This window comes from Psammomys obesus, unplaced genomic scaffold, assembly GCF_907164565.1.
Source record: "Psammomys obesus unplaced genomic scaffold, mPsaObe1.curated_primary_1811, whole genome shotgun sequence".
Classification (NCBI taxonomy): domain Eukaryota; kingdom Metazoa; phylum Chordata; class Mammalia; order Rodentia; family Muridae; genus Psammomys; species Psammomys obesus.
The window spans coordinates 4,838,775-4,866,758 of NW_026590699.1; the positions used below are offsets into that span (position 1 = coordinate 4,838,775).

Genomic DNA, 27,984 nt, shown 5'->3' on the forward strand with positions numbered 1-27,984 from the left:
CAGCGTTAATGCTTTTACTGGTATCTAAGTGGTCTTGGCCTTGTGTAGGCTGAGGAAACTTAAGGGACCTTGGGACCTGGATAAGACAGGAATCAACCCTCTACATATAGAGTCCAGCAAGCAAACAACACAGCTGTCTTGGAAATTACTTTTATTATTATGGTGTGAATGTTTGTATTCTCCCCTAATTCGTAAGTTGAAGTCCTGGTCCTCAAGGAGCCTGTGTGAAGATGTGAGACCCTGGGTCAAGGGATGGAGTCTTATCATGGTGTTAGGGCCCTGAGATAGAAGTCCCAGACTGCTGCCTGCCCTTTCCCCTAAGAACATGGAGGGAGCCAGGTGCCATGCCACATACCTATAATTCCAGCACTCAGGGAGGCAGAGGCAGCACTCACCAAGTTCAAGGCTAGCCTGGTCTACAAATCAAGTCCAGGACAGTCACAGCTGCTATAAGAGAAACCCTGTCTGGAGGGAAAACAACAAAGAACACGGAGGGGAGACAGCACACTTTCTGACATCAGGGAATCTGCTGGTCTCTAAAACTGTGAGAAAATACATTAGTATTGTTGTGCCCAGATCTTAAGGTCCCCAAAGATCACCAGGAGCCAGACAACTTTTGCAAGAGCAAAGGGCTTTATCAAGCTTAAGCTTGGTGTCTCCATAGTCACCAATGCAGTGGATCAGAGAGGAGAGCCCTGAGCAGCTACATGGCAGGGTTTTTATTGGGGGTTTGAGCAAGAACCCAGAATTCCCAGCTTAGCAGTTACTTGATTGGATGATATTCAGCAAGGGCAAGCTTGTTACAAAGTGATTGGCTAATTAACATACCTAATGTTGAGTGAGCTATCTACAGACCTCAGGAAAGTTAGGTCATTGGGCTGCCTAGCACGATGCCCCACCGTGAGAATAGATACCTTCCCATTCTTGTGGTTACCTCCAGGCTATTTTTTGAGTAGGGAATTTTATGGTTTTCTTATTCCTGGAATTGGTGACCTATGGCCTAGTTCCTGGGACTGATGACTTCTGGGGGAGGAGGTCAGGCCTGGTCCTTTCAGTATTCCCTTAAGGCACTCAGCCGAAGATGTTTTGTCATAGCAGCTTGAATAAACCAAGGTAGTGCACTCATGCAAATGACTGGTTGAAATCATTGAGAACGACTTTATTTTGTGGGCAAGAATAACAGGAGACTGTATAAAGACACTGGTACAAATCCCAAAGTGCAATAGTTTATCCTTGACCAACCAGGAGACTGTATGGAAAGATTCTGTTTCAGTAGAAACCTGTAGCTCTGCATAGTGTGGCACCTCCTCCACATCTGCTACAGCACTCCAAAGCAAAGCTTTGTTTTCCTACTTTCCTCTCTCCTAACTTGGTGACTATGTGGAAGCTGCCATTTTTCCAGAGTCATAAGCAGAAGTGAGGCCTAGCTATAAGCATAATAGGTGAGCATAACAGGCCACCTTGGACTACTGTGTTGTCCACTTCAGGCCAAACCAACATAATCAGAGATGCCCTGTGGACTCAGATAATGCTTGACAAGCATTAGTTGTTTGCTTTGTTTTTTTTTCCTTTACTTTCCTAGAAATCCCCTTCATTAAATGCCTAGTCACTGGCAAACCCCCAGATAATAACCCAGGTGCGTTTCGATGCTCCGTAATAAAAAGTGGGCTGACGGGAAATATGTTCGGAAGGGACCTTGGATGTTGGACTCCACTTTGTCAACTGAAACCAGGACCTCTGAGCTCCTTACCTCAGCAGCTCCTACCACGGGGCTTCATCCCCCAGCCTTTTTGGGTCCCATGATAGGAAGAAGCCTGTCTGAATGCTTGTGTGGGGTGGGGGTGTTTATTACAGGCAAGGTGCAGGGTCCCATCTTCGGCACTGAAGCAAAGAATCCTCGGTTTATCCAGAAGCCTAGTTCTGAACACTTGATCTACTTCCTCATCCTTTACAACCCTGGAGTGGTGTCCTCCGGCCTGCCCTGCCTTCATCAAGAATTAGATAACTGAGGTCAGCTGAGCTAGAAGAGCCCCCCTCCCAACCCCCCCATGTCCTTTAGTGACTTTATCCATGTATGTGCGCGCGCACACGAGCACATACAGGTTCTCCATATCTAAAGCCCTAATGTTCTCACTGCATTGGGTTGAACCCACACTTTCCCGCTGTGAGACCCCCTGCAATGGGGTGCTCTATTGAGGTGATTCCGAATACAGCCCTCCTCACTGTTTTAACAAGTGCCATGAGTAATTTTTAACACCTTTAAAATGATTATGACTTTTTAGAAAGGGAATAAATATTACCCTTGATAGTGAAGATTTGAGAATGACTCATATAAAACACCAGACACAAAGGTGCCTTTAAAAATAGAATCTGCTAAGGAAGGGCAAATGTAGTTACTATTCTTCTTGGTATTTTATTATAATCAGATAATTTCCTGAGGAGGAAACGGGAAATAATGAAAAGGCCTTGGCCTTTGGCTGGTCTGGGAACATGAAGGGAGGCTAAGAGCGAGAAGGAGGAAGCCACTGGCCCTGGCTTGTGGGTGGGAGGCCTTCAAAGGATGTGGGGGACACTTCCACTCGAGTGAAGAACAAAGCAGTGCCCGTCGCTGGCAACCCTTGAAGCTGGCTGATGGCCTCCATGGCTGCACTCGGTGGGTGGTCACTGTTATTTATGGGATGCCCCATGGGCAGCAAGCTTACCCTGGGAGGGGAAGAACCTCCGAGCTTCCCAATAAATGCTCATGTCCTGTTTGTGATGACTTCCCCCCATCCATTACCTATGAACTCGAGTTCGCTGAATTAAAGATCCTGCAGCCGCTGACCTTGGCTGTATAGAGCAATGGTTCTCAACCCCTTTGGGGGTAGAATGACCCTTTCACCTAAGATCATTGGAAAACACAGATATTTACATTATGATTCATAACAGTAGCAGAATTGCAGTTGTAAAGTAGCAATGAAAATAGTTTTTATGGTGGCGGTCACCACAACATGAGGAACTTGTATTAAAGGGTCACAGCATTAGGAAGGTTGAGACCCGCTTGTACAGAGCATCATGATTGCAGAAAGAAGAAATGTGTCAGGTTGAGAACCAACTTTATCTTGGGTTATTTTGGTCCTTTTAATAATCATTTACCTTTGTGTCTGACCTAACATTCCTGGGTCTACTAAGTAAAGGTCTCAGATGTAGAATTAAGGGTAGCACACCTGAATCCTCGTTCTTCGCTGGCATGTTAAGCCCCTTACCTCATGCTCACACGGATATCGATCACAAAGATGTATCAACTCTGTATGACTTCGTTTGTTTTGTGACGATACAACTTCATGTTGCTTATTCTATGGTGAGGCACATTGTTAGGGCAACCTGAATCTGTGTCCCCAGCCTTGTCCACTCATTTGCCTCAGAAGAAATCCTTCCGCTCCTTTGACAAGAGCTGTGTTATATCAGTTCATTAACAAATACCTCAGAAAGTTGAGCCTTGTGCATTTTGAATTCAGAGACCACACAATTGATAATTAGTTAGGTAAAAAGAATTTCTACACCAATAAATTCTATTTTATTCAATAAAGGGAATTTGGCCTAAAATCCATAGCTTCCTCCAACTGAATGTTCAGGAAAGAATCTTCCTGGATCCCCACTAAATTTGCATGTGTAAAGATTGTTCTTGTAATGATGGTCAGTGTAATAATCCTCTCACAAACTCTGAGCATAGCACGACTCAAATCAAGGGCTCTGAACCTGACAGAAGTCTCTGCAGAGCTAACACCTCTGCTTGCCTCTCTGACCTCCTCTCCCTTCCTAACCGCTGTGCTCTTCTACAAAAGGGGTTTGGTGCTGTTTAAAAAGGGTTCTAGAATTTAGCACTTTGGGTAGCAAGCCTGGCCTTCTGAGCCATCTGGGAATTTCAGTTTAATTACTCTGACAGTCCCAATCCTGGCAGGAGGTAGCCTTAGAGGAAGGCCACAGTGTTTTAAAGTACCCTGTGGCTACTTGTTCTTTTGCTGCCAGTCCCAAACTATGGCAGACAAGCCAGGCCTGAGCTGACTTCAAAGGTTCTTATTTACTCTGTGTGCACCTTTAATGTTCTTGAATACTTGAAGAACATGAAGAAGGCAGTTCTTAGTTTACCTACGGTACCTGTTTTGTTTTGTTTTTTCACAAAAGCATACAATTGTGGATGGTTTGGTTTTTTTATGTGTGTATAGTGTATGACTGAGCGTAAGTAGAGTGCAAGCGTGAGTTCTTGTGAGGCCAGACGTCAAGTTGGTGTCTTTTTCTGTCACTTTCCACTTTGTTTTTAAAGATAAGATCCGTTAGTCCAGAGCACATGGACTGTCCCCACGGGGTGGGCATAAAGCTCAGGGAATTTGCCTGTCTTCTGCCCACCCCATTATGCCGCCATGCCCAGATTTTGGGGGCAGAGGGGCGGCTGGGGATCCGAACTCAGACTATAGTAGCTTGAGTGGCACCTTGAGAGATGGCGGTCTGTGTACCACGACCACAAGAGGAAGTCAAGGCTGAGGATCCAGGTCTAACTGGCACTGCCAACTCACCTACCTCGTCTCTTCTGAGCCCTTGGACCCTTTCCTGGACCCTCGTTGACTCTTTCCGCCTTTGGTCAACATCTGTCCATCAGCGTAGGCCCAGGGCAGGCCTCACCGCAGCGGGAAGTGACCATTGCCTATCCATGAACCATTCTCTTTCACTAGGACCACCCCCCCTTCAGGTGTCCTTCCCCTTCCGGTGGTCCATATCCATGAACAGACTTTCAAGGGACAGCTTAGACCCCTACTACTCAGCCTGCGGTCTGCGAAGCCCCGCCCTCGGCACCCGTAGTGGTGGTGGGGGAACAGGCCGAGCATGCGTATTGCGCGGCCCCACCTCAGCGTTGCCTTGGTGATCCAGGGTGGACCACGCCCATCGGGCTGAGTGAGCTGAGGGCCAGGGGTTGAGGGGCCGCCGGTGTGAGATGTCACGTGGTTTTGGTGCGCCCGAGTTCTTGGTCCCTTGGTAAAGGACTAGCTTCCCCTCTGGGGCTCCTAGTTAAGGAGGTCGCGGTGGTCCTGGGGAAGTAAGGGAGGTCGGAGACCGGGGAGGACGCGCGGGCTGAGTGTCAGGGGGGAGGAGGGCCGGGGGCAGGGGACCTGAGGGTCGGGAGAGGGCTGGAGGGCCGGAGGAGGGTCCGGGGCGGGCCTGGGGGCGGGGAGGGGACGGCCGGCTGGAACCGGGACAGCCGCCGCAGCTGCCCGCCCCTCCCCGCCCAGTCCTCCGCATCGCCCCGAGCCGCGGCGGCCCGGGCGTCCTCCCTCAGTCCCGGAGCGACGCTGCGCCGAGCGGTCCGACACCCGAGATGTGGAAGCTGAGCCGAAATCGGGTGCTTCTGGACGAGCCCCCCGAGGAGGAGGACGGGCTGCAAGGGGCACCGCCGGCATCGACAGCCGCCCCGGCGCCGGTGAGGGCACGCGTGGGGGCGCAGGTGCGGGCCGCGGGGTGCTCTGGGGGCGAGGCGCAGGTGGATGGGGGCGCGTGCGGAGAGCGGGGTTGGAAGGGACCCGACGCCCCTCCCGGCCGCGCGGTGACTGGTCCTGCAGGACTCCTCTGATCTGTGGCCGGATCCTGCGAGGTCGTGGGCCCCAGAGCCAGCATGTGTGGGGTACTGCGGGGCGCGCGCCCCGGGCACTTCCCTCACCGGCCGGCGGCGCTGCCCTTCGCCGGGCAGCCCCAGGGCTCTAGGGTTCGGCCTGAGACACCAGGGGCGCGGGGTGAGCGCTTCCAGGCCAGGTGTTTCTATTCCGGGGTGGGAGACACGCAGAAGTCCTGAATCACGGTGCTCGGGACCGCGGTTCGCTTAGGCTGAGCAGCTTTGGGTGACCCTAGCGAATGTGAAGTGTGCTGAATATTTATTTGCACAGCACGTATTTCCTTTTATTAAGCTTCTGATCCCCCCTCCCCCGGAAGAAGAGATCAGAGACCTTTATACAGAAAAAGCTTTGGCCCTACCAGGGTAGAGATATGCTTGGAATGTCTAGAATTTTTTAATTAACATGATCCCAGGTGGATCTGAGCGAACCTTTCCCACCCACTTTTTCAGTACAGTTTTCATTCCCTTTCATGTGCTATGAAATTTAGGTCACAAAGTAAGCCAATTTTTAAGCATAAAATTATTTTTTTTTGAAATGCATTGTGAAAACTGTGGATGAGGTAAATCTTTCTTTTGAGAACTTGGAAATAGTCCTGAAGTTGCCTAGTTGGAGAAGAACATTTGTTAGGAATGAAGTTTCATCGTAAGACGTTTCTTGGGAATTTACTAACATTGCCAACTCACAGACATTCGAGGTGATGACTGAAGCATTTCGGTATGCTTTCTAGCCGAATTTACATTTTAAAAATTACCTTCTGGTATTCCTGGCGCTTACCTACCTTTTATTTCTTAGCCTTCAAAGTTTTATAGCTAAACAGCAACTCTTAAATGTGATAATGAGCATTTGTGATCTTTAGATTTTTTTTTTATCTTCTAGCCAGTAATATGTGCTTAAGATTGCTTCATGTGTCTTTTCATGACTCAATATTACATTTATTTTTGTCTCTGAATACTGTCCCGTTGTCTCGATAGACCAATGAACGGTTTACCTGCAGGACCTCTTGCTGCTTCCTTCCAAGCCTGGACAGTGGTTACTGAAGCTGCGGTAAACAGGCAGGGTGGGCTTTCCGCAGACAAAGCAGCATAACCTTACCTAAGTGAAGAGAATGACTGTTGGGCTGTCTGGACAGACTGCATTTTGTTGTGTGTGTGTGTGTGTGTGACATGTGAGTGCAGGAAAGTGTGCGCGTGGAGGTCAGAGGACAACTGGAGTCCTCTTGCTTTTTGGGGAGTCAGCTCTTGCTTTTCACCTTGTTGAGCAGGGTCTGTGTTTTTTACCACTTCACAGCTTGCTCATTTAGCTGGCCTGAGAGGTCAGGCCCACTGGTCTGTCTCCATCCCCCCCATCTCCTGTCTGAGTGCTGGCTTGCACAGCCCTGCTTCTGAAATTGAGCTCCTGTTGTCAGGCTTGCCAGACAGGCACTTACAACCATCTCCCCCACCCCAGATTCCCACCGGTCCCACTGTTGTCTACCTTTCCTGCATTTGGTAGGAATGCCTTTCCTGCCTCAGTGTTCCTGGCTTTTGGCATCCTATAGCTACATGGTGGTGACTCCTTGTGATTTTTAATCTTAACCCCCGCCGAGATTCAGAGCATCTGTTCTCACCCTTACCTGCAGTCTGTGTGTCTTAAAGTGTTTGCCCCACTTCTTAATCTGGTTGTTTTTTGTCTTAAGACATTTTTGGGTACTGATTCCTTATCAGAAATGTATCTTCAAGAATTTTCTCCTCCTCTGTCTTAACTGCTCATTCTCTCCACCGTGTCTTTTCAAAGTAGAAATTTTTCATCTCAATAAAATCCAACTCATCAATTATTTCTTTCATGAAGTAAGCCATTGCTATGCCCAGCATCCATCCTTAGTAAAGTATTTCAGATTATCTTCTAGTTGTGAGCTTTGGTCATCCTTTGTTACTTTTTAAGGATGTTTAACTATAATGTGTTGGAAAGATTTTGCTATAGAAAAATAGGTAACTGGGCTCGGTGGTAATCCTTGGCACTCCAGAGACTGAAGCAGGAGAATGACAGATTCAAGACCAGCCTAGATTATCCAGTAAAATGGGGATGTGGAACAATTTACGTTCTAATTGACACAGATTGGAAACTCAGGAACATCAATCTAAACCAAAGCTAAACTCTTTAGAATGAAAATTCTAAATCCATGACAAGCCTATCATAAAACCAGTACATACAAAATGTTTAAGGTTTGGAGAAATAGGGATTAATATGTGAACTGGAATGATCGTTAAATTTTTTTCTCACATTTAAAATTTAAATTTTCTGGTGTTTTATTTTGCATTTGCTGGTTTTGTATGTCAACTTGACACAAGCTAGAGTAATCAAAGAGAAAGGAGCCTCATTTGAGGCTCATGCCTTCATGAAGTCCAGCTGTATGGCATTTTCTCAATTCACACTCATCAGTGTGGGTGGCAGTAGCCAATTGTGGGCGGGGCCATTCCTAGCTGGTGTCCTGGGTTCCATAAGAAAGCAGGCTGAGCAAGTCATGAGGAGCAAGCCAGTAAGCAGCACCCCTCCATGGCCTCTGCATCAGCTCCTGCCTCCAGGTTCCCACCCTGCTTGTGTTCCTGTCCTGACTTCCTCCAATGATGGACTATGATTTGAAAATGTAAGTGGAATAAACCCTTTTCTTCCCGACTTGCTTTTGGGTCATAGTGTCTCGTTGCAACAATAGGAAACCCCAAGATACATTTTTAGTCGTCCAACCCCTGGAGAGGTGTTCGGTGTGCACCGTGCCAATTGAGAGCAACATTCTGATTCAGGAAAGTGTTGGGTTTACAGCCATGCTTGGCCCGAGCGCTTCCTGGAAAAGCAGGCCATACAACTATGGTCTGCTTCTGATTGTTTTTGTAGTGAAGAAAGAGGAGTATGACACTGTGTTCTAAATAAGTGTGGGCACTAAGATTCACTACTCACACTAGTTTTTACATGTGGCAACACATTTCTTGGCACTTTTTTAGATTATTGTTTTTGTTGTTGAAAATAAATGTCTAACAGTAGCACTAACTGGATTTTAGTGGCTTATCAAACAAATATGAACATAAAGCTGGGAGGGGACTGTGTTGGAGAGTTATGGCCGAGTTAGAAGGGAAATGGGTGATGTTATGCATTGTTTACACGTATGGAATCTTAAAAAATAAAAATTATAATTTAAATAGAAACCTCTTTTGAATTAAAACAAAAATGTAACTTAATATAAATATGTAAGAAATATAACAAAATTCAGTGAGATTTAAGGACTAGTCATTGCAGCCGTTCCATAAGGGGAGATGTATTTTAATGAATCTAATTTTACCTTGAAAATTAAAATTGATGATGCATTGATGATAGTGCAAGATTTCTGACTGTTGTTAGGTCATAACTTCTGTCTCAAGGGATGCATTATTAAGCTTTTTTATGTCTATTAAACACTTGTGCAAATATATAAATGTATTTAGAAGCATGCTTTTGCTTTTCAACTGTGGACATTTTTATCTATCTTAAGTTGCCCTCTTTTATAAGTCTCATGAAACACTTCCTGTTCTAGCATAGATCGCTAAAAACCATTCAAGACTGTGCAGTACCAAATGTTACTAAGTAAATGTGTCAATATCTATTTAATTAGGTCTCTTCTCAAAGGCTGCAGTTGTTGAGTCAGTTTTTAAAACTCTTCTTTATAGTTTTTGTGGTAGTGCTAACAAGGAAACGTACAGACCACAGCCTGAAGCTGTTTAGGCAGACTTCTCCCTACCTCTGAGCTAAGTGTAGAAAGTCACCATTTAAACTATGAATTAAGGCTCTTACAAACAAACTTGGGAAAACTATGACACATTTTCATGCTAATACTTTTAAGGCTTAGGTATACTTACAAACATTGAAATAAATCCACCAACCAACTGGATATTTTAAAATTAGATTTGATAATGGGAAGAATTGGGGTGACCCTCTTTGTTCAGATTGCACACCCGTCCTTGCTAGGTGCTCCAGAGTCTCTGCTGAAGGGCGCTTGTTGGTGTGGATTCGGGACGGATGAGGATTGTAACCTGTACCGTTTGTGCTTGGCTTGACTTGTAAGTCTAGTAAAGAAACACCACCGGTGACCTTTTTGAAAGGGGAGTAAAGTGGAAAGAGCTTGGTCCTTAGGAGAAAACACATTTGTTCCTCTATGTCCCACCTTGCCTCTATAGCTAACACTTTTTTCCATTTTCCATGAGCTAGTTTCAAAAACAGATTCAAATAGGGGCCCTTGCCAGTGCCAGGGTGTCAGTCGCTGATGTCTGTCAGCAACAAATGCTTGTCCGTTCTTTGTGTGTTTTTGCTTTATGTTGTATGATTGTCTTGGCCTTTCTGGGTGGCCCCAGCAAAAAAATTAGCTGACAGCTCACGCAGCAAACATTATTTCCTGGGGTTCTAGAGGATACAAGTCCAAGATTAAAGTGCTATAGATTCTTTCTACTTGTGTTGTGTGATTCTTCGTATAAAAAGTTAATGCGGTATGATTATCCTTGTTTTCCTGTAACCTGCCTCTCTCATTTAACTTAGTGTTGTTAAATAAATGTGCCAATATCTCTCTGATTAGGTCTCAGAATTTTTGAGCTTACTGAGTCAGTTTTTACAGTTTTGTTTTTTTTTTTTTTTACAATTTTGTGGCAATAAAGACAAGAAAATACAGAGGTGGCCAGCCCGGCCTAAAACCATAAATTAGGCAGAATGGATTTGAACTCCTGCTCTTTCTTCCTAAGTGCTGAGATTGCTGGCATGCACTGCACACCAAGAGTGTTTGGCAGTCTCCTAGACTTGAATGTGCAACTTCTGGACAGATAGGAGCACTTGGGGATTGGGATCCACAGCTGTTCAGTGTGCCTGCCTGCGCTTTCTTTTCTTTTTGTAAAGCACCGTTGCGATATAATTCATAAAAGTATACCATTCTGTTTTACCAGGAAATGCGGCAGTGGAGTGATTTTTACTGGTGCAGTCAGGTTAGGTTTAGAGACTGAAGGAGTGCTGTATTCCATAGCTGTCTCCTCAAGTCCTCCACTTCTGTCTCTCCGCATAGCCCAAGAGAGCCACAGTGCTTTCTGCTGCTGCAACTTTTCCTATTGGGGAATTTCATATAAACGCAATCATGAATTTTTGTGGGGTTTGTGACTGGCCTCTTGTACTTAGCATGTAGTATCATGTAGTTGGCACTCCATATGGTTTTGTATCTAAATATTCCAATGTGTTGATGTTCTACAAGTTTTGTTTACCCTTTATCCGCTGATGGGTGTTTGATTGTTTCTGCCCACTTATCTGTTACAAATAGTGTTGGTATAACCATTTGTGGACCAGATTTTGTATTGATCTGTTTTCATTTTTGTAGCCCTGTTCCTCAGCATGGAAATGGCCTTATGATGTTTAGTCATCCTGTTTCTCAAAAGCTGGACCAGTTTCCATCCCCACCAGCCGTGTGTGAGGATTCTGGGTACTCAGTATTCTTACCACCAACCCCTGTTCTTAGCTGACCTTTTATTCTAGCTGTCCAAGTGGGGTGAAAAAGTAGGGTTGGTTGTTTTTTTGTTGTTTTTTTTTTCTTTTCTTTTTTAATGTATATGAGTGCTCTACATACATGTACACCTGTATGCCAGAAGAGGGCACTGGATCACATTATAGATGGTTGTGAGCCACCACGTAGTTGCTGGGAATTGAACTGAGGACCCCTGGAAGAACAGCCAGTGCTCTTAACTGCTGAGCCATCTCTCCAGCCCTGTAAAGTAGTTTTCAATCACATTTTGTTTTATGTTTTCCTGGTGACTTCTGAGACTTTCTATTTGGTTTTTAAAAAGGTTGAATGACTCATAATTTTTTGTTTGTTTGTTTGTTTGTTTGTTTTGCTCTGTATCCCAGGCTGGCCTCAAAATCACATAGATCCACCTGCCTCTGCCTCTAGAGTGCTGGGATTAATGGCATGTACCACCACCTGGCTGAATGGCTTATAATTTTCTTGTTGAAATATGAAGTTTTTGTATGTTCTGTTTTTAAATATAGTTTGTATCAAATTTAGCAGTTACTTACTTGACAGCAGGTTGTCTCTCTTCTTTAATTAATTAATTATGAACACAATATCTGCATGTGTGCCCTCACATCATAAGAGGGCACCAGATCTCATTATAGATGGTTATGAGCCACCATGTGGATGCTGGGAATTGACCTCAGAACCTCTGGAAGAGCAGCCAGTGCTCTTAACCTCTGAGCCACCTCTCCAGCCCAGCAGGTTGTCTCTTGACTCTCTGCCTGTCATTTGAAGCATGTTTTAACTTTTGTTGTTCTTGTTAGTCCTGGTTTGAATACCTCTTCTGAGAACCACGTTCCAAGTCCAGAATCAGAGTTACACTCATTGCCTTTAAGAGCTACAGACTTTAGCTCGTTCACGGAGGTCTTTGTTCTTTGCATTTTGTATGTGCCATGAAGGAAGGGTGCAAGTGAATTCCTTAGCTTGTAGGCTAATTGTTACATGTGTTGAAAAGGTGACTTCTTTTTTACTGAGTCGTCATGGTGCTCGTCTGGCAGTCAGCTGCCCTGCCCACATGTGTGTCTTTTTTCTGGACCCTCAGGTGCCAGTACCTTAGTCTTGATTACTGCCTGTGGTGTAGCAGGTCTTGAAATGAAAACCTTAGCTCTTATGTGTTATTTTTCTAGGCTAATTTTGCTATTTGGAATTGTTATTCTATATTTTAAAACCAGTTTATACTATTTGCAGAGAGAGCAGCTGAGATTTCCATAGGGACTGTATTGAGTCTGTAGATTGGTTTCGGGAACAATGCTATGTTGGCAGTGTTTTAGTCTTCTGATTCATAAAATATGAGATGGTTTTCATTTGTTTGGATCTTGCAAAACTTTAAAATATTTTATAATTTTCGTAGACTAATATGAAATCTTGCCGTCTTTATTTCTAGTTACATTATTTTAATGCAGTCATAAATATTAGAACTGCTTTGTTTTGATTTTTACATTGTTCATTGCTAGTGTATAAGAACAATATATTTTTATATCTTGATTGTATATCTAATTATTTGCTTATCTGTTTTATTAGTTGTAAGAGATGCTTCTGTACATGAGGGCAGTTTTGCTTCTGTTGAAATCTAGATGGCTCTGGTTTCTTTTTTTCAACTACATGCCCTTTGTTCCCTCTAGCACACTGCTGAGTGGGGCTGGCAAGAGCAGCCTCCTTTTCTTGTTCCTCGTTCTAGGGGGAAAGCCTTCAGTATTTTACCACTGAGTGTGAAGCTAGCTGTTGGGGGTTTCTTAAATGTCCATTATAAGCATAGAGCCGAGTATTTCTATTATGAAAAGATAGATTTTGTCATGGTTTTCCATATCTGAGCATGTGAATTGTTTCTTTTGTTGCTGTAATATATTATTGGGTTCCAGATGTTTGCCCAACTTTACACTACTGGAATAATAGCCACTTGACCACTTGACCACATGATTCTTTTAATAATTAATTTTTAGATTCAATTTATTAGTTTTTTTTTTTTTTTTTTTTTTTTTTTGCTTTGTTTTTGAGACAGTTTATTGTATAGTCCTGGCTGGCCTGGAACTATGTATAATAGACCAGGGTGGCCTCAAGCTTACAGAGAACCACCTGCTTCTGCCTCTTGAATGCTGGGCCTAAAGGCATGGCTCTTCACTTGATACTTCATTAGCGTTTTGTTGAGGATTTCTGTGTCTATATTTATGACATATGGTCTTTTCCTGTGAAGTTTTTGGTTTGGGTATCTACTGTCTTCACAGAATGAGTTAGGAAATGTTCTTTTTTTATTTTTAGGGACATTTTGAAGAATTGCTGTTAATTCTTTAAGTAGTTGGTAGACCTCCATAGTGAAAAGTCTGGCCTTGTGTTTTCTTTGGGTGCAGTTTGTTTGTTTGTTTTAATTGCTAGTTCACTCTGTTTTAGATCTGTTCAGCTTTTCTGTTTCTTCTTGAGTCATGTTTAGTCATTTTGTGTTTGAGGAACTATCCGTTTTGTATAAGTTGTGTTAATGTTCAGTTATTTATTATATTCTAGAAGGTTTCATTTCTCATTCTTAGTCCAGCAATGTGAATCTTTCTTCTTTTGGTCTAATTAAACATGTCAGTTTTGTTGATACTTTTTTGAATCAAATAATCCATTACCCAAGATAATCAGCCAGGCTGATCTTGAATTTATAGGCTCAAATGATCTTTCTGCCTCAGCCTTCCAAGTAGCTGGGACCATAGGCGCATGCTCCAAGCATTTACATAACTGTCTTTTTAATTAAAAAAAAAAAAAAACCTTTAGTTTTTTCCTGTATTAATCTCTATCCATCCATTCCTGTCCTAATCTCTATTTCTTCCATCCTCTGTCCTTCCTACTTTTGGTTTCACTTGCTCTTCTTTTTCCAACTCTTTTTTGGTTTGGTTTGCTTTTCTCTGTGTAGCCTTGGCTGTTCTGGACTCGATTTGTAGACCAGGCTGGCTTTGAACTCAGAGATCCGCCTACCTCTGTTTCCCTAAGTGCTTGGATTTCGGGTGCCACCATGCCCAGCTTTTTCCAACTCTTAAAGTAGAAGCTTAAGTCACTAGTTTGAGAAACTTTGTCTCTCTCAGCATTTGCATCTTTCTGTGTCCTGTGAGGCACAGGGACACAGCTCTGATCCAGGGCTGACATGCCTCAGTCGCCATTGGTTCTGCAGTAGACAGCTGAAGAACGGGAGATGGGGTTGCCATGGTTGCTGTGCCTGTATTCCAGGGTTTTCAGAGGACATGGAGGATTGTCTAAAGATGTGTAGTTATCCTTAGTGCTCTTCTTTGTCTCGTAAGTATGCACATCTTACTTTTCTTAGTTCATTTTGTAATAGTAATTTAGATTATTGCTGCAATTTGTAAACATATGGTACCTTTGGTCTGTGTTTTAGATGTGATTTATTTTTGTATTTTTATTCAACTGAATTCTTTGACTTATAGTACAGTTAGGTTTATGTTCTAATACTATGCTTGCAGATGTTTAAAACTTTAGTGTAATTGATAGCTAGTTTCATATCTCACAGTAGAAGTTAAAAATAGAACTTCAATGTTTTTGATGGGAACATAGGTTGTTTGTGTTCCTTAATATCACACAAGGAAGCTGGGAGAAGAAAGTCATGTAAGTTTAGTTTCTGCCATTTGCTATGGATGGGGAGTCCTGTGAGCCCATTTCTCCTCCCTTTGCAACTCTAAATTCCGTCCCTTCCCATTTCCTGCCTGGGATGGAGCTGGGTTTTGCCTAGAACAGGAAGACCAGTATGGCTGGCTCAGGACACTGGGGTCTGGGCCAAGAATATGAGTGCTGCTTTATAGCAGGAGGAAAGACAGGATCCTGCCAAGGCAGAGTGAGTGGACTGTTGCCCCTACTCCATGGATAAATCACACAGGCATGTCAAGTAAAGAATCAAGTTAACTTAGAAAGCTAAAAATAAGTAATAACCCCCATTTCAGGCAAAGGTGTAAAAAGTCTGCAGGAATACAGGAGGACATAGGGAGAAGGACATAGGGACACGTAATGGCGGGTCAGTTCTGCCAGGTGTAGCTCAATACACCTGTCCAAGTCAGAGGGACAGGAGGCAGGCCAGGAGGAACTGGAGCTGCAGTCTGTAGGGAGCACCATCACCAGCGCTGGCAGCTTGGGCCTGTGAGGTGGAGCTATTGATGGGAGTTTGTGGCCTTTTCCTTCCTTCCCATTGTTGATACAGTTGTCTGGTAATCTCTACTTTGCCAGGCCCTTTTGGTCCCCAGAGCTGCTGTCATGCTCCTGGTTTTCCTCTGTTCCTACCTTACCTGGCACTGCAGCTCCCCTCCAGCCCATCTGACCCCTCCTCCAGCAGTTTCAGTTTATTGTTTTAAGCCCAGGAAATCTGGATCCTTTTCCTCTTGTTTTATCTTCTAGTGAAATCAGCCAAACCTATTTACGTAATGCTTTCTTTAGAGAATGGTATTATGATCACTAGAAGCTACTGAGCCTTCCGTGCTGCTCTTGCCTTGGCCCCAGGCAAAGGGGGGTGGGGAGGCGGCTGTGATGGGCATTTGTTGATTTCCCTTTCATGCTCAAGTGTTCCTCATTCCGAAGTCCACTGCTGTTTATCCTCTTCCTCCAGATGCCTGACTCCAGCTTCCAAGGCTGGCATGTCTTCCTTTAATTGTGAAGTCTCATAACTTTCAGATCTTTGCCCATTTTATATTTGCTGCATACCACCAAATGTAGCTGCCTTTCTTGCCTGGGGCACAGCCCCAGGGGGCATTCTGGGTCTGTGGTGGTCTTAGCTCACTCTGACTTGCTTGCCAGACTGGTCTAGAGACGGCAGCCTCAGAGAAAGGGCTTCCAAGGGCTTCCAAGGGTTGGGCTTTGAGATTGCACATTTGCTTGCTCTAGAGAGCGTGCAAACTCACGCAGCGTTGGCAGCTGTGAGGTGAAAACTGCAGGCCCAGTTTCCTTCTGGTTACTCCTATGTTCTGAGTAATGAGAATGTGATTGGAAAAGGGAGAGGGATGCTGTCCTCGTCTGCCTGGATCTGTCTGTCCGTGGCTCTCATGTGCACACCTTGCTTTCATCTTACTAGATCATTGTGTTGCTGAGCAATTTCCATTTCCTTTCTCACACATGCACGCGCACACACACACACACACACAGAGAGAGAGAGAGAGAGAGAGAGAGAGATGAAAGTAGAGAGAAGAGAAATCTAGAACTTTAGTTTCTTTAAAAAGTGGGTAGTGTGACTTTTCTCTTACTGCCTCATGGAAGAATAGAAAGAACTTGTGACAGAGTGTTCCTAGGGAGGGGACAAAGGAGGTTGTGGTGGCCCAGGGAGGAGGAAGACCAGAGTTCCCTGAGCAGGAGACTGCGTCCTCAGGGAGCACTTCCACATCCAGTAGCTGTGGCATAGGGACTCAGGTCCTCCCTGAGCCTTAGGACATAGGTTTCTGTGACAGCCTGGGTGCTGCTCCTGCTCCAGGCAACCTTGGAGATGCCCTGAAACAACCTGAGTTATGATCTGGCTGTTTACACTTAGTATGTGATTTCTGTGAGCAACACACAAGCCTGGCTTTGAGAACAGCCACTTTATTTCTCCCAACCCACGTCTCTGTGAAGTGCTGATTATCTGTTCACATCCTGTTTTTGTTTAGTCTCTTAGCTTCAGGACAAGGCTTAGGGCGAACCCCAGAACCTCTCTTAACCCACTTTAATAATTCAATAGAAAGCAGCCTTGTTCGTGGACTTCTTTCTCCACTCTGGAGAAAGTACATGCTTCCTGCGGACTGTGGTCCTTGTCCACCTTCTTAGCCAGTTGACTCTGTGGGCTCCAAACATGGCTGCAATTTTGTTTCTTTCTTTCCCATGTTACCTGTAGTACAGAATTCTGTTCAACAGACCAATCCTGTTTGCTCTTTTACCAAGGGGTTATTTTCTGCAGCCTCATAGCTCTCTTCGTGCAGGTACCCCCACTCTGATCTTTGTGGTCTCACCAGTACTCTAATGCAGGATTTGGAGAAGCTTGTTGGGACCTGGGGGCTATCCACATCCACCTCCACCATAACCATCCAGTACTCCTTATGGAACAAGACCTACCTGAGATCTGCCCTGGTCTTCGTGGGTATTTGGTCCTTTCCTGATCTGTTATCTGGGTGCCACTATCTAGCCTGGCATCACTATTACTGGTGTCCCTTCTGTTGTCAGTTGAATAAGAGCTGCTTCTGTCCTGTACTTAACCAGGCAGCTCACATCTGCAGGTGCTCCTCCAGCCCAAGTTAATGGGCTGCCGTGAGGCTGAAGAACCCGGAGATGGTGAGCAAACACCCCAGTGCCTGCAGTTGTTCTGAAGTTTAGGCGTGGGTATATTTCAGCAGGTGCCTGGCCCAGGGCATGCTGAAAGGAACCAGTGCACTCACAGCTTTTTGTTGCCTTATGAGGGCTGTGGTAAGAAGGGCTATACTTACTGCCTTGTTTCCACATGGCAGCCCAAAAGGTGATACACTCGTGTGAAGGTATTGTGTCCCTCACTTCTGTTTTCCAGGTCCCCAATCCTCTGCAGTGAGCCATCCTGTTCATCTCCCAGAGACACTGTGAGCACAGGAGCTATCAGCTGCTGCAGAATCTCTCGTTCTCTCTCCCTCTCCCTCTCTCCAAGCCCTTTTCTCACTGTGTGTCTGTCGGTGCATGCACCGACACACACACACACACACACACACACACACTCACTCACACATATGAGCAAGCAGACTCTTGGGTGCCTGCTCTGCTGAGCATCTCAGTATTTGGATCAGAACCCACAGGTCTTTCCCTGCCTGAGCTTCTCATGTTGGCTGTGTATTTGTGAGTACGGACACAAGTGTGTGTGTTTGTCTGTTGTGGTTTATCTAAGTAGACAGGAGCCTGGGAGCAGCCTTCTCTGTAGGGGGTCCAGCACTACCTCTTGTTCTGACCCCAGCTCTGTGAGGTCAGTTGGGGGCCCACTTCACTCTACAGCTCTTTCTCAGATGTTCCGAGCTGGCCAAAGTCTTGTGAAAACTCTCCTGTAGCCTGATACTCCGCTTCTGATAAAAAGGCTTTAGGTTTTGTTTTACTGTTGACCTAGAATCCTAAGTTTCTCTAGAATACCGGTTTCTCACTAACCTGAGTATTTTAGCATAAGATAATCTGAGTTCCAAATTCGTAACTTGGGCCATCTCTCTGCAGCTCTGTTGCATCATGTTCAAACACAGCCTGCCTGGGTAGGTGGCACAGCCTGCCGCAGGCTAAACATTGCTCCCACAGTGACAATGCTGTCTGCATTCATCATGGACAAGAACAAGGATGCTGCAGCTCTTAATGACACCCAGGAAGGTCTCCAGGAAGGCTTGCTTCTCCTCCTGGTATGGGAACTCTTTCTCTGGGGATATATAAACAAACACTTGGCATCCTTCTGCGAGTGCACCTACAACAAACCAAAGTACAGTTCCATCAGAGGCCATCTGGGGGAACCACTGAGTTTACTGAGCTCAGTTAGAGACATGGGTGACTCCAGAGTAGCCAGGTCAGCATGGAAAATAGCTGCCTAGATGGAGTCCCCCTCAGTGAACTCTCCACACTCTATAGTTCAGCACTTTCTGACACCACGAGGCTGGGTACAATTAGGGCAGAGTCACATACCGCTGACTGAGAGGTGCAGGAGAGGGAAGCTAAAATCTCAAGTGAAGAGTCCGTGCAATGACCATCCATCCTCTCCCCCCACCCCATGAGACTGTCAATGCTCCACAGGCTCAATCCTGAGCATTTCTTGCAGGTCGTCGTCAGAGCTGCCTTGATGACAGTGACAGCTGTTACGCTTGTCGGATGATGCCCACACGTGACCAAGCAGCACGCTTTAGTGCCCTTACTGCCCCACGACAAGCTTCAAGACACATGCCCATCCTCTCCTTGTAGACAAGATAGCAGCCTTAAGCCTTGTCTAGAGAAGTCTGGAGTTAAGAGGAGTCCTGGCAAGAGGCAGTCTCTTTAGCCCCACACACCTGTATTAACCTCTCGGCCATCACACAAGGAAATGTAATTTGCTCATGACTGTGGGACCAGGACATCCTTTGGAGGTAAATGGACAGTGACCCCTTGGTCATCTGTCCTTGGGGGATTCCCAGAACCTCCAGCAGATGCCTGAGATAAAGTTTAACCTACACATTGGGCATGGTGAGAGAGGAATATCAACTTATGTAATAAATTGGCAACACAACTACTGATGTTGCTTTGGGGGTGGGCTGGAGCAGCACAAGATTGCGTCACTCAGCAGATCGGCACCTGGAATGGTGGTTTGTTTCTTCAGTCATTTGTGTGTGGTGGTGTGTATGTGGTGGTTTGGCTGTGATGAGGACCAGGAATCATGACAATGGGTGAGACCTCGTGGCTTAACAAGGACTTCTCAGCTGCCAGTGAGCTTAAATCTATTAAAAACTAAACTCAAGCTGGGGCCACTTGCATTCCTGTAATCTATGTTGCTGGGAGGCTGAGGCAGGAGCATTGCAACTTTAACGTCAGCCTGAGCAACTTAGCAGGAGCCTGTCATAAAATAAAAGTAAAGAATGGCAAGGGCTATAACTCTCATATAGTGGGGTGTTCACTGAGCATGAGAGGCCCGGAATCAAAGTGCACCCACACACAGAAGAGTATAAACATGAAAATGCTTTTGTCAACACAGTAGTGTTGCTAGGTGTGAGTGAGTTGGTGCTCTCTGGATGACGAGGGCACGGCGTTTGCCCTGCTGGGACTTCTGTTCCCGTGTCCAGAGAGAACATGTACACCACTGAAGTGCTGTCTTGCCTTCTTGACAGAGTTCTTCGTACTGTGCTGATTTATACCTGGCACTCTGTGGGTGGGCACCACATGGACCCGTTATACTCTGAGGAACAGACTGCTGGCCAGCCTAAGGTCTTAGGGAGGAGCACAACTTAGATCCACTCTACAGTGGACGAAACCTTCACATCTGCTACACTTAAATAGCTAACGCCTGAAGTTGGAGTTCCACATCTGTTCTGAGCTGAGTTACCTGGAGATATTTTGTTCAAAACATTGGTATTGAAGTGATGGCAGTGAATATGATAATAAGTAGCACTGTTTGGAAAACCAGTTTAGTAATGTTGAGGTGGGGTGGGGGCAGAGAGAAAGACTCATTTGAGTTGTGGCTGGCTTTGTGCTTGCTACATAGTTCAGAGTGAACGGGAACTCATTGCCTTCCTTCTCTGCCTCCCTCACGGTCAATTTGGAAGCTCTCTGGGTGCTCCTGATGTACCCTTGGACTTACATGCTCCCAGGGCTCTTCTGCATCCTTGACAAGGCCCTTGGCCTCACCTCATCAGCAAGAATCTGGTGAGCTGAGTGGCACACTCGCTTCCTTACAGCAGCTTATTTACTTGGACTGAAGAACTGCTGAAAGAAAACAGTTGGCCATCACTCCCTTGGAACTCACTGCCTTGTTTCTGTAGCCTTCGTTTCTTCTTGCCTTCTTCGCCATCCCTGTTACTGGTTCTGGCTGCCACTGTTCTTCCCATTTGAAGGCTGCTGCTTAGGCTTGTCATTATTCCCTAAAGGATAGCTAAAGGGCAGAGAGCTCAGAAGAGAACTTCTCAGAAGCCCACACAGTAGAGAGTGTACACTTAACCCCACCAAGGCTCAGTTCCATGTCTGGCCTCTTCTGATACCTAAGGCCTCCTGCTCTGTGTCTTCTGTGGGATGCACCTGAGAAACTTTCCCTGAAGGAAACAGGGGAGGCTTCTCACAGGGGAGGTGTCTGGGCTTGGCATGCCCTTCCAGGCTCACTGGGGCAGCCCAGACCAGCCACACTAGCCTGATCAAGGACACTGGAGTGCAAAGGCTCAAGATCCATTATTGGGGGTGGGTCTTGTGCTATGTATTCTGACTACTGGCCCCCAAGTAATTAGCTGGTCTGGTTGCTGCCCAGGCAGGCACATTCTCACATGCACCTGTCCTTGTTGTATAAACCTTGTCTAAGAAATTATTCCTGTTTGACCAATAAGAAACCTGTACCTAGGCAGGGCCGCAGGAAGGTAGATACGGTTCATGAGCTTTGAGGACAGAAGGATCAGTTGGGGGAAGGAGAGAGGTACCTGAGGAGGAAGGAAGTAGAGGGCCGTGGTGGGTTAGCTTGGAGAGAAGTTCATGGCCAGATCAGCATGGATGGAGGAAATTGGTCTGGATGAAGAACATTAGCAAGTATTTTGGTATTTTATCTGAGAGATAGCCCCGATAGAAATTATTAGAGCAAATGGCATGTGATGGGAGCTTGAGAGGTATAAGTTCTTGTCTGGTCTGATTGTTACTCTTTAGTGAGTTAATGTATGTACAGATCTTCTCATGGGCAGAGTAGGTGACACAGGCTTTCTGCCTCTGCTTTTCCAGGATGCCCTCCCTTCTTCACTCTCAGGATACTGTTGCCCATTGTCCTCAGGTGTCTAGGGCATTTATGTGGCTTTAGCCTCAGGGCCAGCTCCTTCCCAGAAATGCTTTACATGACTAGTGTCTAACATTTTGTATTTATGGAAGGGCTATCTCATGGTGTAGATGTAGCCCTCAGGCTGGCTGCTATGGGGTCTCTGAGAAAGAAAACTAACAGGAAAAACTCCAGCAGTGAGTCCTAGAGTCTGTTATGTCCCAAATCCAGCAATGTACAAACTTAACAAACCTTGAAAATGCCTTCAGCCTGGCAAACTTGACCCCACACAGAATATGCCAGCTAACAATCTTGGAGTGTTCAGCCGTGAGACAAGGGCGCCCTCCTCATTGAAAAAGGACCCAGAGAATATAAAGTCCAAATTCCCTAAGACTTTTGTGTATTTTTTTATGAGATGGAAAAACTGTGACTGAGATTTTTTTTTTCTAATGTTTGTGGAGTTGATAAGTAAGAATGTTATCAAGCCAGAAGACATGAGACTTCTGGCCTTGAAGCTAACCCAGTGTGCCCTAAGCCCTTCTGTTCTGAATGTTAAGTACTGTTCTCCTTGGCATGACGCATACTTGAAGTCACCCCAGAGGGCTCTGCAAAGGCTCACCTTTAGGAAAGCTGCAAAGGCTCACCTTTAGGAAACTTCAGCTGGTGATTCAGTAGGCAGACAAGCCACGGAGGCCCCAGCTGCCCCACAGCTGGCCCCTGGCCCCTAACCTGTCTCTTATTAATTGTCTGGTCACACCTCCAATGCTGTAAGCCCGTGCTGGCTCCTCAGGCTCTGAGGAAGGAACATCCATCTGTCCTTCTTGAAAAGTGCCTTTACCTTTCCTTTGTTTTAGGAAGTTCTCCTCATTGGGTATTTTTTTCCTTCATTTGTTCATTTTTTTTTTCTCCTCCACTCTATTTGTTTTAAGTCCCATTAACTAGAGACTACTTTGCATCTCCTTCCTCAACAAGCTGTGAGTGATAATCAAAGCTTCTCTTGCTGGCTTGTCCTACAGTGCAGACCGGCTCCCTGGCAACTGTGGTCAGGGATCAGGGGAATGTGCAGCCGAAGCTGCGGAGGGCCAAGCAGCCTGTCCGGGCTGATGGAGGCTTGTGCTTTGTGCTGTCTGCGCTGGGCGGTCTGGGCTTGGTGAACATAACCACCCCCAAAACAAAACAAAAGTTGGTTTGGGCTCACTGTGTTCTGTGGATGCTGCTTCAAGCAAGTGAGTTGAGGTCTGGGTTTGTATCCTGCTGGGGAGTCACGGTGTTTGTTTTGCCGGTCTCAGCATTCCAAGAGGCAGTTTGGTATGAATAGTCCCTCAGTGCTAGGCACAAGGTCTGAGTGGATCGGGCCTAGACTCTGTCCCTGATGGGTGCACACTCCTGTAGCCTGCTCTCTCACCCTGAGCCCAAGGAGCCTTTCACAGCAGGGTGTAATTTTTGTTGCCTGGTAGGTATCTATACGGGCACCTGGAATGGTAACTGACATCGCATTCCTAACTTTTTGGTTTTGCTATAATGAATTCTTTGGCATGGGTATACCACTTAGGATTCTGACACAGTGGGTTTGCTGGAGGGCCTTAGAGTTGGAGACAGACGCCTGCCCAGAGTGAATTCCTAACATCTCGAGACTGACAAGGGACAGAAGTGGAAGCATGGTTCTTGGATATGTTTTGATGACTTCCCACACGTGCTGCCCTGCTGGGCTCTCTGAAAATGCATGTCATATTTCTCATAGCAGAGGTGTCCACAGCCTCCCAGTTCCGCTTTTATGACTCTCTGTGTATTTCCTTTTTAACACTTCAAAGCATTTTCAGACCCACCTTGCCCTTTCACCATTCCCTTTACTCAAACCAGCAGGGGTGATGATGTGGGGATGCACCGTTAGACTTCCAGGAAACCGTGGTTTCTCCATAGCCCTTTCTGTTTAGTGGGATACTTAATCTCTACAGTTGTAAGGTCCTGATTTTATAAAGTTGTATGATTTTTCCAGAATGAGTAAGACATGCCACTTCCTCTCCAAGCTTGTCTGTGGAGGTTGGGGTTAGCATCACCATCCCCTCAAGATGCTTGCAGCCTAGAGCTAGTGCAGAGCTGCTGGGCCTGCGGAACCGGTAGTAATCTTAGGCCTTTTCTGCAGTGCCAGGCTACCTGGCATCAGAGACCCGATTCTTTCCTGGGTTGCATCTTCATTGGGTCCTAGCTAAGCTTTTCTAACATAACCGTCCACGAGTAAATCATGATTATTGGCTAGCACACTACAAGTTTGCCCAGAACACAGATGAGCAGGTAGGCTATATTGTGTGTAGATATGGAAGGGTCAGGGGTGGCCTCGAACATTTCCATCAGTACTTCCATGAGATTATAATGGGACTGGACGTGCCCTCTGCCAGTTATGTCACAGTCAGTCACCAGCGTGACACATTCCCTCCACGCTGGCGATGGCATGAGCAACCACACCGTCATGCCTGTTGTTGCACAGCATGGAATGCAGATAGAGTTGTGTTTATCACATAGACCGGGACGTGCACGTGTCACCTGTGTGCTTGTTTTTAGTGGGTTCACCACAGCCTGGGGGTAGTAATCTGGGTCACATAGATGCGCCATGTGGCAGCCTTCTTGTGTCGTTTGAGTCACTCTGACATTAACACAGCAATAGAGTCACCTGGTGCTGCATCTCTCAAGCTGTACTGTCAGCAGTAAGCTGTATATTGACTTGTTGGGATGGGAACAGACCTTGTATTCACGGCATCAGGGCTGATGTTCCTTTACATTTCACCGATTCAGGGATCGAGTCTCAGAGGCTGGAAAGACGTAACTTCTCTGTTTAACAAAGATGATGAACAGCATCTGCTCGAGACATCCAAATCCCCGAAGTCCAAAGGGTGAGTCATAAGCAGCCCTCTTGAGAGGGTAACATCGCCAGGAATGCAAAGAGGCTGCTGTGGCTATCACAGCAGGCCCGTCATTGCCTCTGGAGAGGCCTCTGCTGCCCCAGGCTGCAGGTCCAGGGGGACTGTGACATCGGAATGCTAGGGTTTCTTTACCCTGTGAGCACAAAGAGATGGAGTACACTTTTTGGGTACTCTGGAGACAAGTAAGATGTACCTTGGGTGGAGGTTATGTAACCAATAAAGCACTTTGAAATGCTAAAGTAAAAAAACTAAACCTCAGTAGCCGGAAGGCAGCCTGTAGCTATGCTGCTGACGTTGAACTTGCTAGCCATAGGTAGCCTACAGCCATAGCTTACGGTGTTAGGTAGTTTCAGAAAGTAAAGGAAATCATGTGCACGCACCCTGCTGACGGTGTGTGTGATGAGGACAAGGGTGTGGTGGAGGATCACCTGCCGAGCATGGGCGCGACCCAGCTGGATTCCAGCACCGTCTAACAGAGCCACAAGTACTGATTGGCAACCATAAAAGATCCTAGAAAGTTATATATGGATAAACTGATAAATTGCTACCAAATTATTATTTACATAATTATTTATATTATTATTTTTATAATTATTATTTATCAGAATGTTGAAATTGCATTTTGAGGTAAAAATGTAGCCACACTACCTGCTGATAGGATGGCAACCTTGGAAGCCTGTAGCTGTGTTTCCTTCTAGTAGATGACCATCAGTGGCTGAGAACGGCCACTCTTCCTCACTGGCAGGTGCTGGCCTCCTACAGTGGCAGAGCAATGGTGTCACAAGAGGTCCTCTTGGTCTTTGGGTGATGTGCGCATAGGTCTGGACACACATGTCCCAGTGTCTACAACAGTGTCCGAGTGATGCTGACAGGTGGTCAGGACACAGACAGTGTATTCTTTGTATTAGTCATTTCCATTCCTTTTCCTTTTAAAGGCATTTGTGTGTGTAGCCCTCTCTGTCCTGGAACTCACTCTATAGACCAGGCTGGCCTTAAGCTGAGAGATCTACCTGCCTCTGCCTCCTGAGCAGTGGGATTAAAGGCATGCGCCACCGTGCTTAGCTAGTCACTTCTTTTTGATGACAAGTTTTGAGTACTTTTTTTCTTGAGTAAATTACCTATCAAATGTTTGAGAGATGAGTTGTTTCCTTGTGACAGTAGCATCCAGTCTCCTGTCTGAGAGCTGGTCCTTCACCCATACTGAAAGGAAATCACAGCATGGCTTCCATAAGCCCTCAGCAGCTAAGTTTCCAGTGTTTTTTTTAATGTTTATTTCAAACTTAGGTGCAGGTTTCTGTCAGCTTTGAAAGAACTTGATAAAACTGGAATGTTTATGAGATCACTGCATGACCAAAACTAAACTTTTCCATCTACAGAAGTAATCTACGACTAAAAGAAGAGTTGAAGGCAGAGAAGAGGTCAGGATTTTGGGACACTTTGGTTTTGAAGCAGAATATTCAGCCTAAAAAACCAGATCAGATTGAAGGTTGGGAGCCTCCAAAACTTACTGCTGAAGACGTGGCAGCCGATGCTGAGGATGACCCCAGCAGCCGCCCAGCCTGGTCCGCGTGGGAGGATGATACGAAGGGCTCTACCAAGTACACCAGCCTGGCGAGCTCAGGCAGCAGCTCCCGCTGGAGCCTCCGGTCAGCGGGGAAGCTGGTCAGCATCAGACGGCAGAGCAAGGGCCAGCTGACAGACACCTGTGAGGAGGTGGACTGAACCGAGGGAGCTTCACTGTGACGTCACATTGCTTTTAGGGTTGGCCCGGCCTGGTGGCCGCCTTATAGTGCACCATTAATTTGTTGAACCCTTTCATATTTCAGGGAAGGAATCCACTGAGTTGCTTGTGTCCTGTGCTCAGTGACCCTCACGCACCATGGCTTCCTGGTGGCCCCTGGTTGCCTTACTGCAGAGACACTCACCCTCTGGGTACACGTGTGCTAAAAGGACACGCGCACCCCAGACCCTGTCCTGCGAGACGGAAGAACCACTCACAGCCTCCCCTAAGTTTCATGCCAGCCTCAGTCACCTGTGTTTTTAGAACCTCTGTATCTTGGCCCTGCACGTGACGAGAGTGCTGCGGTTAACTGTGAATGAACATGGCCTCTTGGCACCTTCTCCTTTGTCAGGATACAAGCAGCGTCTTCCAGAGGTTAGCGTAATTTGGTTTAACAGTAGGTTCATGTTTCCTTATTAAGTTAAAAACAAAACAAAGTCTAGATGCTGGGAGCGCCTGAGGGTGGTTTGAGGTAGAATGTCGGCATTCTGAGTGGCCCGTCTGCTGCTGAGGGGGCATGACCTCCAGGGTGGGCTTGGGTGGCAACTGGTTCTTCTTACTCTGAACTTTTAATATAGCTGTTTATTTTCTTCAAAAGAATGTTGATTTGAAACTTGGAGATGAAAGAAATACTATGAATGAATTTTAGTCACCCAGTAATCTTAACTTTGCTCAGAGAACATTAACTTGCTCACTGTAGAGTTAAAACTGTATATAAAATACTGAAGTGCCTCTTTTCTATTAGTCTCAGATGTTTAGTTTTTCAAACCGAGATGCTTTTATGAGTACCGTTAAAGCTATGCGGAGTGTCTCCTCCGCTCCAGCTCTGCCTGTCTCGCCTGCTGGCTGTGCTCGGTTCTGCTCCTGTATTGGCAGTGCTGCTGTATGCGTAGGGGATCCTCAGGTGGTGCGCACGCTTGTTTCTGTTTTCCAGTTACAGTGTTCTGACAGAGGCGGTGTCTTCCTCTTTGTTTGGGTTAAATAGTGAAAGCCTCCAGTCACTGTCGAGTTTCTCAGTGTGAGCAGTGTGCCGCTTCGTGTCCCTGGGTGTCCCATTGCCTGTGCTGTGGCACAGCCTCGGTGGCATGCTGTAGTGTCAGAGTGTCCTCGTCTTTATCGGAACTAGTGTGCTAGGTCTGTCATCTGTAGCTACATGTCTGTCTGTCCATCGCCCAGCCACCGTATCCATCCATCTGCTCACCCACCAGTCTGTCCACCCGTCAACTAAGATGTTAATCTTTTAAAAATAGAACAATAAGTTTACTTGATAAGCTTTGAGAGGACTTTACATGGCGTTCAAATAAAAAATTGTTAATACCTGGTCATTGTGATATTATGGAGTTTTGAATCATAACGCAAAGTGTGTAACTTTTACCAGAACACGTGAGATAGAAAACCGTTACGTATCCTCAGGTAAACAGTTGCGTGCAAATGCACTGACTCTCTGGTCTTCAAAACGGAGGCAACTGCAGGATCAGAAAGGGAGCAGATATCCACAGCAGAAGCCCACTGCTTTGTCTGGTTAGCTGCCTGTAGCACAGGAATACGAACCCAGCTTGAGAACGCAGGGAATGAACTCATGGGCACACAGCCTGTGTTCACTGGGCCTGTGCTGCTTGCCTGCAGCTCACTGTCCCCTGTGCAGAGACGCAGTGACCCAGGAACCTCTACACCATCACCTCTCAGAAGGTGAAGATGCACCAAAA

At 46.0% G+C, this 27,984-nt stretch overlaps 1 protein-coding gene across 3 annotated transcripts; it reads left to right on the plus strand.

The window, feature by feature from the left end:
• Positions 1-4,914: 4,914 nt before the first annotated feature.
• Tdrp (testis development related protein) lies at positions 4,915-27,982 on the plus strand. Of its 3 annotated transcripts, none has more exons than XM_055608447.1 (4): positions 4,915-4,985; positions 5,265-5,476; positions 24,371-24,468; positions 25,875-27,982. In XM_055608447.1, the coding sequence occupies exons 1-4, from the start codon at positions 4,970-4,972 to the stop codon at positions 26,218-26,220; spliced, it is 672 nt and encodes a 223-aa protein (XP_055464422.1). In that variant the 5' UTR covers positions 4,915-4,969; the 3' UTR covers positions 26,221-27,982. The 3 variants fall into 3 exon arrangements, with proteins under 3 accessions (XP_055464422.1, XP_055464423.1, XP_055464424.1); XM_055608448.1 differs by having other exon boundaries at positions 5,265-5,452; XM_055608449.1 differs by having other exon boundaries at positions 4,919-5,010.
• Positions 27,983-27,984: the final 2 nt, after the last annotated feature.